This window comes from Hydra vulgaris, chromosome 03 (assembly GCF_038396675.1).
Source record: "Hydra vulgaris chromosome 03, alternate assembly HydraT2T_AEP".
Classification (NCBI taxonomy): domain Eukaryota; kingdom Metazoa; phylum Cnidaria; class Hydrozoa; order Anthoathecata; family Hydridae; genus Hydra; species Hydra vulgaris.
Window position 1 is genome coordinate 44279284 of NC_088922.1, and position 16802 is coordinate 44296085.

At 25.5% G+C, this 16802-nt stretch overlaps 1 protein-coding gene across 1 annotated transcript in view; it reads right to left on the reverse strand.

Annotated features, from left to right (window-relative positions):
- Positions 1 to 1825: 1825 nt before the first annotated feature.
- Positions 1826 to 16802, reverse strand: part of LOC101237115 (huntingtin) — a 108662-nt gene continuing 93685 nt past the window's right edge. Inside the window, exons 43-53 of the mRNA XM_065793347.1 lie at positions 15765 to 15836; positions 14960 to 15075; positions 10370 to 10487; positions 8469 to 8614; positions 7380 to 7447; positions 6909 to 7014; positions 3320 to 3482; positions 3153 to 3235; positions 2863 to 2940; positions 2427 to 2517; positions 1826 to 2317 (exon numbers count right to left, since the gene is read on the reverse strand). Of these exons, the coding sequence (XP_065649419.1) occupies positions 2186 to 2317; positions 2427 to 2517; positions 2863 to 2940; positions 3153 to 3235; positions 3320 to 3482; positions 6909 to 7014; positions 7380 to 7447; positions 8469 to 8614; positions 10370 to 10487; positions 14960 to 15075; positions 15765 to 15836 (1173 nt within the window). The 3' untranslated portion in view covers positions 1826 to 2185. The remainder of the gene's footprint in view (positions 2318 to 2426; positions 2518 to 2862; positions 2941 to 3152; positions 3236 to 3319; positions 3483 to 6908; positions 7015 to 7379; positions 7448 to 8468; positions 8615 to 10369; positions 10488 to 14959; positions 15076 to 15764; positions 15837 to 16802) is intronic.

Sequence of the window (16802 nt, forward strand, 5' to 3'; positions counted from 1 at the left end):
AAAAACAGACGGGATCGCATGTTTATGAAGTGCTTGTCAGAATAAGGTTTGATGATAATATAATTTATATAAAAATGAGACTCTCAGACTAAGGTATATTTCATTTTAACATTAAAGTTATTTACTCCTTTTTGTTGTCGAGTGTTGATAGATATATTAATTCACTATTTTAACAATTGAGGGTTGCTTTAAGAAAAGTTAAATAAAAAGTCAATAATCGTTTAATTTTTACGCTTTTCATACCAAGCATTTTTATACATTAGTATACAACAATACTGACCCCTCCACTTTCTAGCAGCCTAAAACATCTTTATTTGCAACTGCATTATTTATATCAAAATAATATACCAAATATTTTTAATTATTTTTTAAATAAAAATTAGTAAGATTAATAACAGTCATCAAAACAGTCAACTTTTTCGTAGCAACAAAAACAAGAGAAGTTTAAAGTTTTTCCTTTTTTAAATTTAATAATTTGTCATGTTTCACCTCTGTAGATGTTAGCTGTGGCATTAAATCATTACACGCACGTATACTGCGTCTAATTGATAAAGTTCATTTTTGATAGTTTCGAGAAAAGTAATATAAAATAATTTAAGGAATAAAATGAGGTTTATGCTCATCAAACAAACAACGTTTGTTCTTTAAACAAAAACAATGTTTTTGGCGTTCAAATGTTGCTCGTTGATTTTGTTTTAAAGTGCACAAGATATAAGATTAAAATATTGCACTGATGTAAACAATAGGTCAGAAAAAGGCATAGTTTTTGGAGTAACTAAGTACTAGTGATCAAAAAACTAACGTTTTGAATATATTAAACATATTAAAAAGAGTTACTGATTCAAAGTTGCACAAAAAGTTAATTTTATTTTCTTAGGTATTAAGTTAAAAAAAGAAAAGATTATAAAAAAACAAACAACATCGTTTGTGTTGTTTGGCAACAAAAAAAGTTGTTTTCCAAAAGTTTAAATTTTAACTTCGCATTAAACTTAAAAGTTTTCAGATTTGTGATATTTATAGGTTTAGATTGTTCAGCTGTGCCCCGAGTTTAACTATGTGCTATTCCTCTTTTAAAAATTTAAGATTTAACTGTGACACTTTCCTCTACTTAAAAAATTATTGTAAAGACTTACGTCATTCGATAAAATGATAAAGTTATACAAAATAACAAGTTATAAAATGTTATTAATTATAAGAAAAAAATTTTAATAAATCAATATAAAATAATTTGATAAAAATAGCTATTAGGAAAACTATTAAAAACAGTTTCGGTAACACGAAGCATGTACGTAGAAAATATAAAAAGCACACTCTTATCGTTACCGTTTTCGTCAATTAGTTCACGGTTTACTTATTAGACATTAATTCATTTCTTTGAGCTGGCTAAAATTTTTAAAAAGATTCGTAGACGCGACAGTTATTTTATATAATAACAGTTAAATAAGCATAATTCAAAAATACAAATGGCAATAATTTTTTGAAATATTTACTTCTTAGAAAATGAAGCCTTTTTGATTATTATAAAAAAATTTAAAAATTAAAAAAAAAATTAATTAATTACTTTAACGTTTTTAATTCTTAAGAATGGTGCGTGTGTTTTTAGAAGGGAGAAAGCGTGATGAATTAAAAAATGGAACGCAAAATAAAAAAGGTTTCGAACAAGAATACGGCGTGTACAAAAACATCAAAAATTTCTAAAAACACGTTTGTATAACAATACCACAACGACGCATTTTTATTTACGCTATGAAACCAGTTCATTCCTTTACTAAAATTTTTTCTTTTATAGACTTAACGTCTGCATAATGTATAATGACTAAATATCAGACATTGAAAAATATTTATATTATCAATAATATTTCTTTAAAAAATTAATATTTAAGAATATTTGCTAAAAAATGAAATAAAAATAAATAAAGAAACAAATTTTCAAATAATAAATTTTTTTTTTTGCACTTTAGCCTTTTAGGTCAAAATTCTTGATACAATCGAATCGTCAAACAAAAAACAAAAAAAAAAAACAAAAAAAAGTGATTCAAACAAACAAAAAAAGTATATAGAAGTTGCGTAACAAAATGTTTCAAAAATGCGCAAAAAAACTTGTTTATAAATATTTTAAAAAACTTTAATTGGTTAAATATACGTTTCAATATGCCTATTTTAATGCACTTTTATTTAACATGCATTACTTTTTTAATTTTTCTAGAGCTTGGACTTCCGTGCAACAAGCTAGAAGTCGAACGTAAGGTGACGCGGGATTGTCTATTTTGCCATTAAAGAATTGAAAAAACTGTTTTCTCTGCGCTGAGTCCAGTTTCTAGAATAAGCAAAAAATACTCACTAAAAAAAGTCATAAAATGCTGGTAATCAAGTCATAAAATACTGGTAATCCACCTTAAAATACTGGGAATTAACAAAAGTTTAACCTGAGCCGTGTAAAAATCTAGCGCAGCAATGTAAAAAATTTCTTTATCTGCTTCTTCCAATCTTCCTTTGTTTAACACAACATATGGGAAACTTCAAAATTTTTTGTTAATGAAAAGTTTTAAAATAATTGACATTTTTATTAAAAATATAATCAATAATTTAAGCTTTATACCCCCAATAAAATAAATCATGCACGCAACATTTCATCAATTCATAATGGTAATGCACATCACCTAATAAATGGTAATATATTTTAACTTTCCCAAAATATCAATTAAATGAAATTAAAATGCCATTACATTAGGATTAAAAAGACAGGAAGTTTGACAATGGTCATCATGCAAAGTGATCTGGATTACATACAAGTAAAGAGATTATACTAAAACTCAATTGCATTATTTGAAGACCTATTATTTTGCAATGCAAAAAGGATACAGAGATTTTAGCCAAGGATTTGAGGAGGCGCAAATAAAGAAACACGTTAAACTCCAAACAGCCATTGCCAAAGGTGTTCTAAATATAATCCGTAGATTTTAAAGTATTGAAGTATTTAGACGAAAAAAAAAAACTATTAAAAATATATCCGCTAGGTTTCAAAGTACTTTGCCTAAAAAAATGTTGTTAAACTAAATATTGTTAATATATAATGTGAATATAAAAACAAAACAAAAAATGTTAATGGCAATATGAATAAAAACTGCTATGTTTTATTGAAATATTGTAACCTTTGAACAAAGCTGGCGATACATAAAAACACCCAATCTCTGACGGTCACCTCATTTCCTTCCCTTTGTAGAATGTCTGACACCTTAAACAAACAAAAACAACTCAATGAAATTTCAAAAATTTTTATGCTTTTACGAATGTTTATTTTAAAAAAATAGTTTTTTACCTTGTAAAATATTTTTGCAATGAGCTCTGGTCTTGGTTGCTGACTAGACAAAAACTCGCTGATGAGTTTGTTCATAACCTCTTGCACTGGAAGAAAATCTAGTAAAATTCTTGGTAGAATGTTTGCTAAAAGAGTGGCTTCACTGATTTGACCCTTCCTAATTCTAAATGATAATTTTTTTTTCAAAGAAAAAAATCGCTGTTTAAAACCTTAGTAAAATAAATACATAAATTTTAAAAATTAATTTTACATATTTTTAAACTTAAAATACATATTTTTAAACTTAATTAAGGCGACTGCAAAACGAATCTAATAAAAATTCACTTTTTAATATTTTAATTTTTTATTATTATTTTAAAAACTCACTTTTTTATGTTAATTTTTTAATATTTTAAAAAAATCATTTTTTAATATTTTAATTTTTTAATATTTTAACTTCATTAAGAAATTATTGTAAATTTTTATTAAGTTTGTTTTAAAAATATCTTTTACACAGGTAAGAAAATAATTAAAAACTGTCATAACCATTTATATATTTTGTGTTAAAGATGTATGTAGCTCAATGCGAAATCTTCAATAAACGGTCTCGTCAAAAGATGCAACAGGTTAAGCTCATGCAAGACAGCAATATTCTCGGTGTCAAAGACCAAGCAAATATAATTGAGCGCAATTAATTACATCAAAAAATGTATGTCGCAATGAACTCGATATTGCGCCAAATTTAATTTCTAAGGCAGGATAATTAAAAAATTTCCAATAGTTAAATCCTAGAATATCACACACCATTAATATTAGAAACATACATAGTTGGACCTAATGATAAAAGAAACTACGGCGAGTTTTTCCAAAGATTTTTGGCTGCGTTATGAAATTCATTTAATAACAAACTTGTCTAAGAATGGAAAATTGCAGCCAAAAAGCAAAATTTACTATGCAGACGGCCATCTAGTTATGTATGACGGTCATGTCATGTAAAAAAACTGTAAAAAAAAAAAAAAATATATATATATATATATATATTAATAATATATATATAAATAACAAAAATATATATATGTATATTAATAATATATATATAAATAAGTAAAAACTAATACTTTAATAAAGTTTTTGTTTGTTTGTTGAATACTATTATCAATTTACAAAACAGATAGATTAATGGTCGATCTGATAAAAAATAATAGCTATTCAACAATTTTTTTCCTTTAACCTTATAATAAAAAACGAGAATAAACTTTTTTTTTAAAACCTTTAATACTTAATGAAAAATGATAACAAATTTTAATTTTTTTAATAAGTAGATGCTATAATAGCGGGTTTTAAATTTTTTTTTTAGAACAGATTCAAAAAAGCAATTATGTTAAAATATTTAAATAAAAATATAAATTTTTAATTTATAATCATTTAATAAGGATTGCGATCATGATTTAAATATTTATAAAGATTGTTCAAACGCTAGTCTATTTTGCTTTAGTTGAGATCTTTAAGGACAAACCTTATTTTATGTTTGGAAACTAAAATCTCCCGAGGGAATTGAAAAACTTATTAAAAAAATAAAATTAATGCATTTCAGTGTTTCGTCGTATTATGTTTTTTTTAGTTAATAAACAACGCTAGTTAAATTTTAGTTGGAAAGTACACGAGTAAAGTGAATTAAAAAAAAAAATTAAAGAAAATAAAAGATTAAAAAAAACACAACAACAACAGAAAAAACAACAGTAAAAGGAGTTCATTTATGATGTCACAGCCACCAAACGCTAATTCTATTTCCATTAAAAGATTACGTTGACACTGGCGGCCCAAACAAGATTAATGCTTATTGCTTTCATGTTAACTATCAACAAATAAATAACATTTTTGAGGTTATATTAAAGTATTGTCTTAGTAGAGTATAAATAGAGATCATTTAATCATGCGCCACAACATCAATGAATTTTATTTGCTATCAAGACCAGAAGCAACAACAAAAAAATAGAATCAATGTGTGTTTAGTAAACTAAAGCTGTTATTGACAAGCGAAACATTTACATTAAACATTGAAATATCAAGAGAAAAAAATATAGCGTTATTAAGTTTATTCCTTTACGCTTTTCATTAGAAATGGACATTGCAAAAAATTGGATAATTATCGACAGAGTTACTTGCACTACGAGCACTGTAACCACTGCACGACCTATAACATCTCACACACAAAGCCCTTTGAATGCAACAAAACGAAAAGCCACGAATGAAGAAGACTGGCCATGCAAACAGAAAACAAAAAAACAAAAAGAAAACGAGGAGTGTATGAATGATTTAACGTTGGAATATAAACCAAGTAGCCCTTTGTATAAAAATTTTGGAAACGGATTGACACTATGTAATAACACAAAAACAAATATATTTAAAAATATAGACGATGTTTTACTTTATATAATGCAAACAAACGAACCAATAAATTTGGATGAAAAAAATGACGTAATATGTGATAAAAATATGGGTGTGGATATATTCAAAGAATTGATTGACGAGCTACATCACATTAAAGAGCTCCCCGATCTTACATTTGATTTATGGGGTTTGTGCAACAGTTAAAATATTTTGCATTCGACTTGTAGAGATGGATCTATTATAAATATATGTTAGTTACAAGTTATATTTGTTACTGATATACATTACTTTGCTGCTTAAATGAAACAAAAACCAAAACCGTTCATGGAAAAAGATACAAGTTAGTAAATTCAAGACCTGAAAAATGAATCGGATTTCAACTGATAATCATCTAAAATAGTTTTTTACAGAATTCTTCTTAAAACAGTCATCTTTTACGTTGTTTTCGAGTACCTCATTAATAGCTAATTATTATATTTCTATTATTTAAACATAAGGACCGGATATTTAAAAAATTTCCGTAGTTTAAGGGCGTTGAACATTTGATTCCCCTTATGATAGCTCACAGCACGAAATATTAGCGTTTTATTTTTCTGCAGCACGATTATTAGAAGAAATTCAGTTGGACACTAACATTAAAATTCCTTTACACTGTATATATTATTAATATTATTTTACTTGTTAATAGCTGTATTTATTTGAAAAGTATAACTATTTTATAATAAATTCAATATTTTTATTTTTATATTATATATACATATTTATATATATATATATATATATATATATATATATATATATATATATATATATTGATATATATATGTGTATATATATATATGTATATATGTATGTGTGTATATATATATATATATATATATATATATATATATATATATATATATATATATATATATATATATATATATATATATATATATCAGTGATGTCATAAAGCCGGAACGTGGTATGAACATATTTTTTTTAATGGTGCTGCCTTAAATATTATTCAATTAAAAAAATAACTACTTAAAGAAAATTAAGAATATATATATATATATATATATATATATATATATATATATATATATATATATATATATATATATATATATATATATATATATATATATATATATATATATATATATATGGGATTGCCGTTTGGTAGTTTTTTCATTTTTGCTTTTTAAATATATTTATATGTGTATATAGAAACCTCGCCAGTAGAACGTTAATTCTTTCCATCATTATTAAACGAGATTCAATAGAGGCATCACCAACGTCAATATTTGTTAACCCAGATGCATATTCTGCATTTTTTCCTAAAATCGAAAAAAAATTAAATAAAATAAAATTGAGTAACTGTTAATTATCGGTAAAAACATTAATATAAACATTAACTACTTCATTGAATAAAATGTAGTTTTATAGATTATCCTGGCTTAATTAAACTTGATTTAGCTTAATTTAATCAAATTAAGTATGCTGTAAAAATATTTATTTCATCATGAATGCGCTATTATTTTTACATCAGTTAATATATAGATCTTAAAAAGATTAAAAATATTTAGTGAACGCTCTAAAAGCTGATATACACTTTCTTTTTGAAAAAGCAACATTTATACAAATATCAACTCAATAAAAGTAATCTTAAAAATTTATAAATAATATATAAAACAAACTTTACCTGTGTACATGCATGCGCATAACAGACTTAATGCAGGGAGACATTTTCCCGTCGTTCCATTTACAATACTATCATAAAATATATTGCATGCAATTATTTGTTAAAAATTGTTTATTATATAAATATGTACTCGGAAAACTTTCACCTCGATCTTTCTTTCTGACAAAACTTGTGAGAAAAAAGGTACTTTACCTGGTTGCATGTAAAGACTGTTATAAGGTAACCATGTAACATGTACAATATTTGCGATTTTGAAAATTTTTGAAATTTGATTTGCCTGAGCAGCTAATCAATATCTTTTGGTGAAAAAAGAACCTTACTATTTTTTTTTTTAGTTTAGATGAGTTCTTGAGGTTCCTCTTTGGATTCTAAATTTTTGATGGGTCCTAATATTGTTTAAATTTTTTTTTTCTAAACTATATCAACTTGATACTTAAAAGAAGCAAAATAATATGCTGATTTTGAAAATAATATTTGTTTTTATTAAAAAATTAAAATTAAAAAAGTAGAGTTGTTTTTCTCATTAAAAACCCCCGTCCTCAACAAAACGGGGGTTTTAAGGTATATTTTTGCAAATATTTTTTTCACTAAAAAAATTTTTTTAATAAAATTATTATTTATGAAACAAGCATTTTTTTCTGCTTTTTTTGAGTCCAAGGTTGATATGGTTTAGAAAAAAAAAATTCAAAAATATTAGGACCTGTCAAGAATTTCAATTCCAAAGAGGACCCTCAAGATCTCATCAAAATCAAAAAATATTTTTTTACTTTTATCTTATAATTAATAGACATTGATTCGTTTCTCAGTAATATTGGTTTTTAAACTCTTTTTTTTTTGCTATGAAAATCGCTCCACCCTAATGTACAAACATTGACAAAGAAAAAGAGAGACACAATAAGGATTTAATACATAAATTAACTGTTTTGGTTAAAGGAAGGTTTGGAATTGGTAACTTGCACGAGTGAGAACTTTTATTTACAATTAGTGCCGCCGGGATGGAATTAACTAGGTGAAGTTCTCCGAGTAGAAAAACAATATACCACTTATAAATTTGAAAATATAGATTGAAATAAAAGTTTAAAAACATACCATTGAGCAGACAATTTAGCAAGCCGTTCAGATTCGGTATTAGTTAAAGAAAACGAAACTGCCAGTCTCTCAAGACCACGAAAAAGTAAGCAGTTGACTTCAGGGGTATTTAAGTCGTCAATTTTACAGAGTTCACCACTCGCACTCTAATAAAAAAAAAACTATTCAATGAGCCTAAAAATACTAAACTAGTACAAAACTAATATGTATTCTAAGGCTGTGTGGGGAACCAGGGAGGCGACTTTTTATATTCTTTTATTAATCGTTACAGCCCTCTCTCATCATTTTAACTTCAAAATACAAATTTTAACGAACAAAGGTGCTGCGTGGTGAGACAATTTAAGCAAGTGAGAATTATGCTGTTGATCAAGAAAACCTAGAAGTGATATGAATCCCGCCAACAAAAAAGTAAATAAAACAAAAGCAACAACTCAGTGTTCGAGACAAGCAAACAACTGATAGTAAAACGAAATAAATAATACGTTAAGTTCACACAAAATGAAGCAAGTCTATATAATTTATCTTCTTCTGTAAAAACAAAACCTATTCGAAAAAGGTTGATCACCTTGATTTTTTGATAAAAAACAAAGTTTAAAAAAAAAAAAAATTATGTGAGAAAATATAGCTTACGTATTAAAAATTAATTTGGAAAGTTTTTGTAAGAATATTTTATTTCATTAAATTTGCAGAGCTAATGTAAAAACATTTTTAAAAATAAATTCTTTAGTTAAAAACTTTTGTAACAATAGTCTTACGATTTGTGATACAATTATTATTTTATAATTTTTTTTAACAAGTCCTACTTTTTCAAACTATAAAGTTTTTTTTATTTTTGGAGACAAAAATTTAAAACTTTCCGGATTCAAATTTTTAAGCCTGTCTAATTAATAAAAAAAGAAAAAAAAAAAAAGAAAAAGCTACGCCAACAAATCAAAAAACTTGAGTCCGGCAAAAAAAAAAAAAAAAAAAACGAATCAAAAAAATAAACTAAAGAATAGAAAACTAAATGAAGATTACGTCAACAATTCGCTAAATTAAATAACAATAAAACAAAATTGTTTTATTGTTAATTTCAAAACAAAACGAACGCCGTATAATTTGTTCTCTCCTGATTCATTGACGTCACAAGTTAATAATGAATCAGGAAAGAACCAAAATAAAAATATTAAATTTTGTAATATATTAGTCTTCTGTTTATTTACCGCCTACTTATTTGCATCTATATTAATCAACAATAACAAATCAGAAAGGCATGGGAAGAATGCTTTTTAAAATATCCTTTAAAATATAATATGAAGCTGACCTCAACAATTTTTAGAATAGGTATTTTTACCCTATTTGAAAACGGAAATCCCTCACGTGATCTTTGTGATGCAATTGTAGTGATTATAACAATACAAAGTAAGCTTATTTATTCCTATAAGTCAATTGTAAACTGAGATAACAGTCATTGCAAATGATAAAACTGCGCATTACACGCATTTTATTAATTCAGCAATTTTAATTCTAGCAAAAGGGATATTTTTTTTACTAACTCTATAAAAATCACGGTCTAGCTATATTATTTCTAAAATATAAAAATAAAATATAAGAAAAAACAACAACTTGGAAAAGCTTTATAAAGATAAACCAATTGTAATTCGTATTTTAAGGATTTCATCAAACAATTAAAAGCCATTCATTCACGCGAGTGAAGACAAAGCAAACAAAACATTATCACCAACAACAAAGAAAAAAATCGTATACTTATTATATTCATCTATACAGTTCAACTGAGAAGATAATCATAAGATTGTGTAACAATATTTAAAAATAATCTTCATTTCGTAACAATATTAAATGTCAAAATGGTTATTAAATTAAACTATATCCTAATTTTAAAGTGTCAAAATATAGTTTACCTCAAACACTAGAGTTGCAAAGTGAGAATCACTGATTTCTGATGAACAGTTTTCTATTAGAAAAAAACATAAACTCCAAAATGTCATAGCAAATCTTTCATTTACCACATAAGTAACTCTAAAATTACAAAAAAAAAGTTGCTATTATAGCAAGAACGCCAAATACATATAAATACATAAAAGATATCAAATACATATAAATACATAAAAGATATCAAATACATATAAATACATAAAAGATATCAAATACATATAAATACATAAAAGATATCAAATACATATAAATACATAAAAGATATCAAATACATATAAATACATAAAATATATCAAATACATATAAATACATAAATGATATCAAAAACGCAACCTCTGAGGAACAATTATATAAAAAATTTATTAAAGCTTGATAAAACATTTTTCTTTTTGTATATTGTTAAACATTTTTTGTATATTGTTAAATATTTTTTCCAGCAGTTCTACTAAAGTATTTTTCGGGCTGTAGAAATTTTTAAAAATTGATTGAAACTCGATAAAACGTTTTTTATCCTTTTTTTTTTTTAAATGTTATTCACCGCCGCTGCGCAAAGAAGTAAGTTGAGCGAGGTACTGCCAGGGAAGTGGTAAGGATTACACTCTGAACTTTTGGCCTGCAAAACGAGCGCTCTACCACTCCACCACAACCGCATTAACAGCAATAATAAATAAACAGCATTTCTAGTTCATTTATAGCAATTTAAAAATTATATAAGAAAAATTATGTAAGTATAGAAAAATAAAAGTGAACAAATAAAATAACTATTTTTATACGGAAGAGAGACTTCGATCTGCGAATTATAATCTTTTAATATTTATTTTAACTAATTACAGAAGAAAAAAATTTATTTTAATCAATTTTAAGAGAAAGACTAATTTGTAACAGCTTTAGTAATTTTTTTTATTTGCAGATATTTAATTTTTCAAATTTACGGCAACTCAGAGAAAATTCACTAACTCTACTTAAAATTTTGTTTTATCATTGACTTTTGAAGTTTACTTAATTTTTTTAAACTACCGGTAAATTCGCAATCCCTACTTAAAATCTCAAGTAGAAATAATAATAATCTAATAATAACCTTATATAAACAATAAACTCATATAAATATATAATAATAACCTTATATAAACAATAAACTCATATAAATATATAATGATAACCTTATATAAACAATACACTCATATAAATATATAATAATAACCTTATATAAACAATAAACATATAAAGTTTTTAGTGGCAGTATCTTGGCTGCCGCGACATAAGTTAGTTTTTAATTTGTTTGGTTTAATCATTGTATAGTTTAATCTCTTATTTAAAATTACTTTGTTCCATTATATAAATAATTTATCTTTATTTTTTTTTTCTAGCTTGCAAAAAATTTTTTTTTGTGATTTATTGCTTTTATTTTACTTTTCAAATTAATTCAAAGTAACGCGAGGTTCTCTAAAGTAACGCGAAGTTCTCTAAAGTAACGCGAGGTTCTCTAAAGTAACGCGAGGTTCTCTAAAGTAACGCGAAGTTCTCTAAAGTAACGCGAGGTTCTCTAAAGTAACGCGAAGTTCTCTAAAGTAACGCGAAGTTCTCTAAAGTAACGCGAAGTTCTCTAAAGTAACGCGAAGTTCTCTAAAGTAACGCGAGGTTCTCTAAAGTAACGCGAAGTTCTATAAAGTAACGCGAAGTTCTCTAAAGTAACGCGAAGTTCTCTAAAGTAACGCGAAGTTCTCTAAAGTAACGCGAGGTTCTCTAAAGTAACGCGAGGTTCTCTAAAGTAACGCGAAGTTCTCTAAAGTAACGCGAAGTTCTCTAAAGTAACGCGAGGTTCTCTAAAGTAACACGAGGTTCTCTAAAGAAACACGAGGTTCTCTGAAGTAACACGAGGTTCTCTGAATTAAATAAAGCGAGTAACGAAGTTAAACTGTTCGTCATTAAATTTTTTAAACTTGCATTTAACTAATACGAAACTAATTTTTTTGTGTGGAAAAAATATTAAAAAAAAAAACGGATAGTTGATGAATTCAAAGTTGGAGATGTCTCTTCTCATTTAAATTTTTCATCGGTCTTGGGTAGAAAAAAAAAATCACCTTTTTTATACTGAACCAAAAAAAAAAAAAGTTTTCGCAAGTTAAAAACTGAATTTAATTTTTTAAGAATCAGAATAATTACTAGATATATTTCACTGGTAACCAAAACGACTGCCAAATTTTATATCGTGTCACTCAAATGAAACCTTTTTTATTCAAGAGTATTTGTTTTGTAACAATAAAAAAGATTTTTTTTAAAATCCGAACAAAGTGCTAAGAGTCATAAATGGGGCAAAAGGTAAAGTTGAGTGAAAAAAAAACAATTTCAAACAGTTTAAAAAAAATTTAAAACATTAAAAATATTTCAAAATATTGACAATATTAATGTACGTATGGTACATAATCCAAAAAAAAAAAATCGAACAGTTTTTATCCTGCTCTAGAACACCATGTAAAGGTTAACACTAAATTAAACTCTTCTTCCAATAAACGTAATTAAAGAGTCGCTTTCGTATTAAGTATACTTTTCTAGACGTTTTAATCTGAACTATAGATCTGAGTTGAGAAAACTAAGTTGAGATGTAAAGGTGTATTAAAAGACTCTTTTCTATCTACCAAAGACAGTTTCGAGACTTCATTCAGAATTCAAACCTACATGGAATAGATTTAAACGTGTAGAAAAGTCTACTAAACATTGAAAACGACTCTGTAGTTACTTTTAATGAAAGAAGAGTTTAATTTAGTGTTAACTTTTACATGCTGCTCTAGAGTAGGATAAAAAACTATTTGATTTTTGTTGGATTATGTACCATATATACATTAATATTGTAAATATTTTTAAATGTTTGTTTTAAATTTTGTTTAAACTATTTGATATTTAATTTATATTTTTTTTTGTAATGGACATCTAAAATGCTTATCGGCTAAGGTCCACTCAATTTTAATCTATGCCCTATGTGACCATTACCATTTTTTTCTAATTCTCTTCTATTTTTATAAAAAAATACTCTTGAATAAAAAACTTTTAGTAACGTGCATCTAAAATGCTTAAATTAAATGCTATGACCCCCTCACAATTTTACTCTTTTTTGTAATAATTTATGATTATTACAACTTTGTTCGGATTTTTCAAAAATTCTTATCTATTGCTACAAGACAAATGCTTTTGAATATAAAATGTTTCATTTGAGTGACACAACATAAAACCAGATGGTGTCTTTAGCCACCAGTGATTTACAAAATAAATAAGTACACATTAGGGGCTGTCTATTAATTATGTCAACAATTTTTTGGTAATTTTTACCTCCTCCTTCCCCTCCCTTCTTAACAACTTGTCAAACTTCCAGAGACCACTAAAAAACTGTGTCAACATTCAATTAACCCACCCCCAATAAAATTAAAATGGATAAAAAAAAATCTTTTTTTTTCTTTTTTTTAAGTAATTAAATTTATTAAAAAAGCACCATTGTTGAAGTCAACTTTTCTTGATCTCCTCCCTCTCTCTTGTAAACATTTGTCAAAAATTTTCAGAGAATATTTTCTTGACATAATTATTAAAGAAGCCCCATATGAGATTAAAAGAACTGCCACACGTTGTTCATTATGAGTTGAAGTTAAATGGAAATCCTTTGCTGCTCACTCCAAAGTATTTTTTTTTTTTTTTGTGAGCAAAAGTTTCTTTTCAAGTGTGTAAACTCTCTGAGATCCCACTATTTCGTTACTTTTGGTGTGTTTTGGTGTGTGTAAAAATCTTGAGCATACCACAATTGCCTCTTTTTTGATCCTATGATCAAGACCTGTAAAAAACTGCTTCATAAAAACTCATTTTAATGAGTAGTAGAGTAACAAAATATTTATTCACATCATTCATATAAAACTCATGTTTAATATTATGAGAGGTCAGCACTTTTTCTGGTAAAGTAGTCTTAACTGCTACACAGAAATTATTGGTAAGACCGACAATACCTTTAAAACCGATACCACCATAAAGTCCATCTTCACCACCACATACAAGCATTAAGTGCTCAGTACTTTTCTAGCCATACATGTTGCAGTTTAACTGTTCCAGTATTATTTTACTCTGCTGTAGCTCGAGATATATAGAATAAGTAATGATAACAAAAAATTATAATTAAAAGAATAGGAAATAAGAAAAAAATATAAAGTATAAATTTCTGTTGTATTCTATACATTTTTATTTTTTAAATGTTTTCATAATTGTATATAATTATATAACATAAACTTAATAAATTGATAATTACTTGAAAATTTAGTTTATGTTATTTAAAATGAGATTTAAAATTTAGTTATGTAAACCTATTGGGAAAATTAAATGCACTAATTGTACAAACTAAAACATATACAAATAAGTTAAGATACATATAACGTATTTATGACACATTTATATGTGTCATAAATACATTATATGTATCTTAACTTGTATTTAAATGTAAATACATTTATAAACAACTTGAATACAGAAAAACTTATCTTATAAAACTAAAAGTTATAAAAGTATGAAAAAATAATAATTACTCAAGCAATGACGCCATCTTTTTTGTGATATAATCTGTAAGAATAGGAGTAAGCAGAACATTAGTTGTTTGAACTTGTGATTCTAGAATATACAGTGATCCAACCATGCAAGAAATCTAAACATTTTTGTATTTTTATCTCAATATATACATATGTACTGTTAACTTTTATATACATACTAACTTTTTTTACATAATTAAAATTAATTCTTTTTATTACAATTAAAAAGAAAACAATTTTGAAGTGACTCTATTTTTTACGTTTTTTGTCTCCCAAAGCGTAGGAGAGTAAAAAATAAAAAAAAAAAAAAAAAAAAAAAAAAAAAACCCTGCATTGTACCTGCTTACCAAGTAAAAGGTACAATGCTGGTACATAACTTGCCCAAATTATCCAAATTAAAATTGTTCAAAACAAATAAAATTTATTTAGATTTTTTTATAGATAACTATCAGAGTTATAATAATTATAGAATTTAGTTTAATTATAATATAAGTGATAATAACAAAAATATCAAAACAGTTGCCATTCATTAAACTTAGTAACATACACATTGCATTGTAAATGATGCTGATACAAAAGCACCAATTTTTTAAAGGTGCTTTTGTATCAGCATCATTTACAGTGAGGTATTTTGGCAAAAAATGATTAGCCAGGAATGTTTTTTTCTGTTTTTTTGTTGTTGGAGTGCTTACTTGAAGTGTTTACTAATACAACTAGTATATAATTTATTGCATACAAAGTGTGATAATATAGTAATAATGTAAAAATGCAATAACCATAATAGTGGTAGAAATGCAAATCATACCTGCAAGGGAACATGAGGGCTTCTGAGACAAAGTTCAATAAGCTTAACTATTCTTTCTGCAGTATTTCCTTCCTATAAAATTCGGTTTTTGTAGTTGAATTTTATATATTCATATATATATATATATATATATATATATATATATATATATATATATATATATATATATATATATATATATATATATATATATATATATAAATAAAGGGTGCGGTAAAAGTTCCCGTACAAAAAAATAAACAGTAAAAACACCAAAAGTTCTTGAACAAGACGAGAAACAAATTACAGTTTAATTTAAAACAAAATAATACTAAAAAATACTAAAAGAATACAAAGGAATACAAAAGAATACTAAAAACACACTATATATTGAAAGAAAACATACAGATACAGATATTGAAAGAAAACATACAGATAATTTTTTTAAATTATACTTCTGTACAGGAACTTTTTCCGCACCCTGTATATATATATATATATATATATATAAATATTTATACATATATTGTGTGTATATATATACACACACACACAATTTAGTATTAAAGTGAGCAAAATATATTATTATTGTTATGCTTTAGTATAAATACAGTACAGCCGTATATCTTACACTTTTGAGGGGGAAATTAAGAGGTCGATTTTTACTGGAACAAATAGCTGCGCAGAATATTATATTTTTAAAAAGCAACTCAAAGCCTAATTTTTATTTTATAGTTCTTCAATTTAAAAGTGGCAGTTGCTTTTTATTATACATTTTTTCAAGATAAAATAGTTATCAAAGAATTGAATACATTTGTGTAATATTTGTTGCAGAACTGTTACAGAAACTATTGAAATCATTATACATTTATATCTTTGTACATTATATTTATCTATAATATATATCTATATTCATGTATACTTTAACACTATGAAAAAAATGTCAAGAAGTATTTCAAAGAAATCAAATAATAGGTACATTTTGTTAAACTGTACAAACAAATGCTATACAAATGACATATTAGCAATTTTGATTTCACTTTTTTCTTTTTAAATACT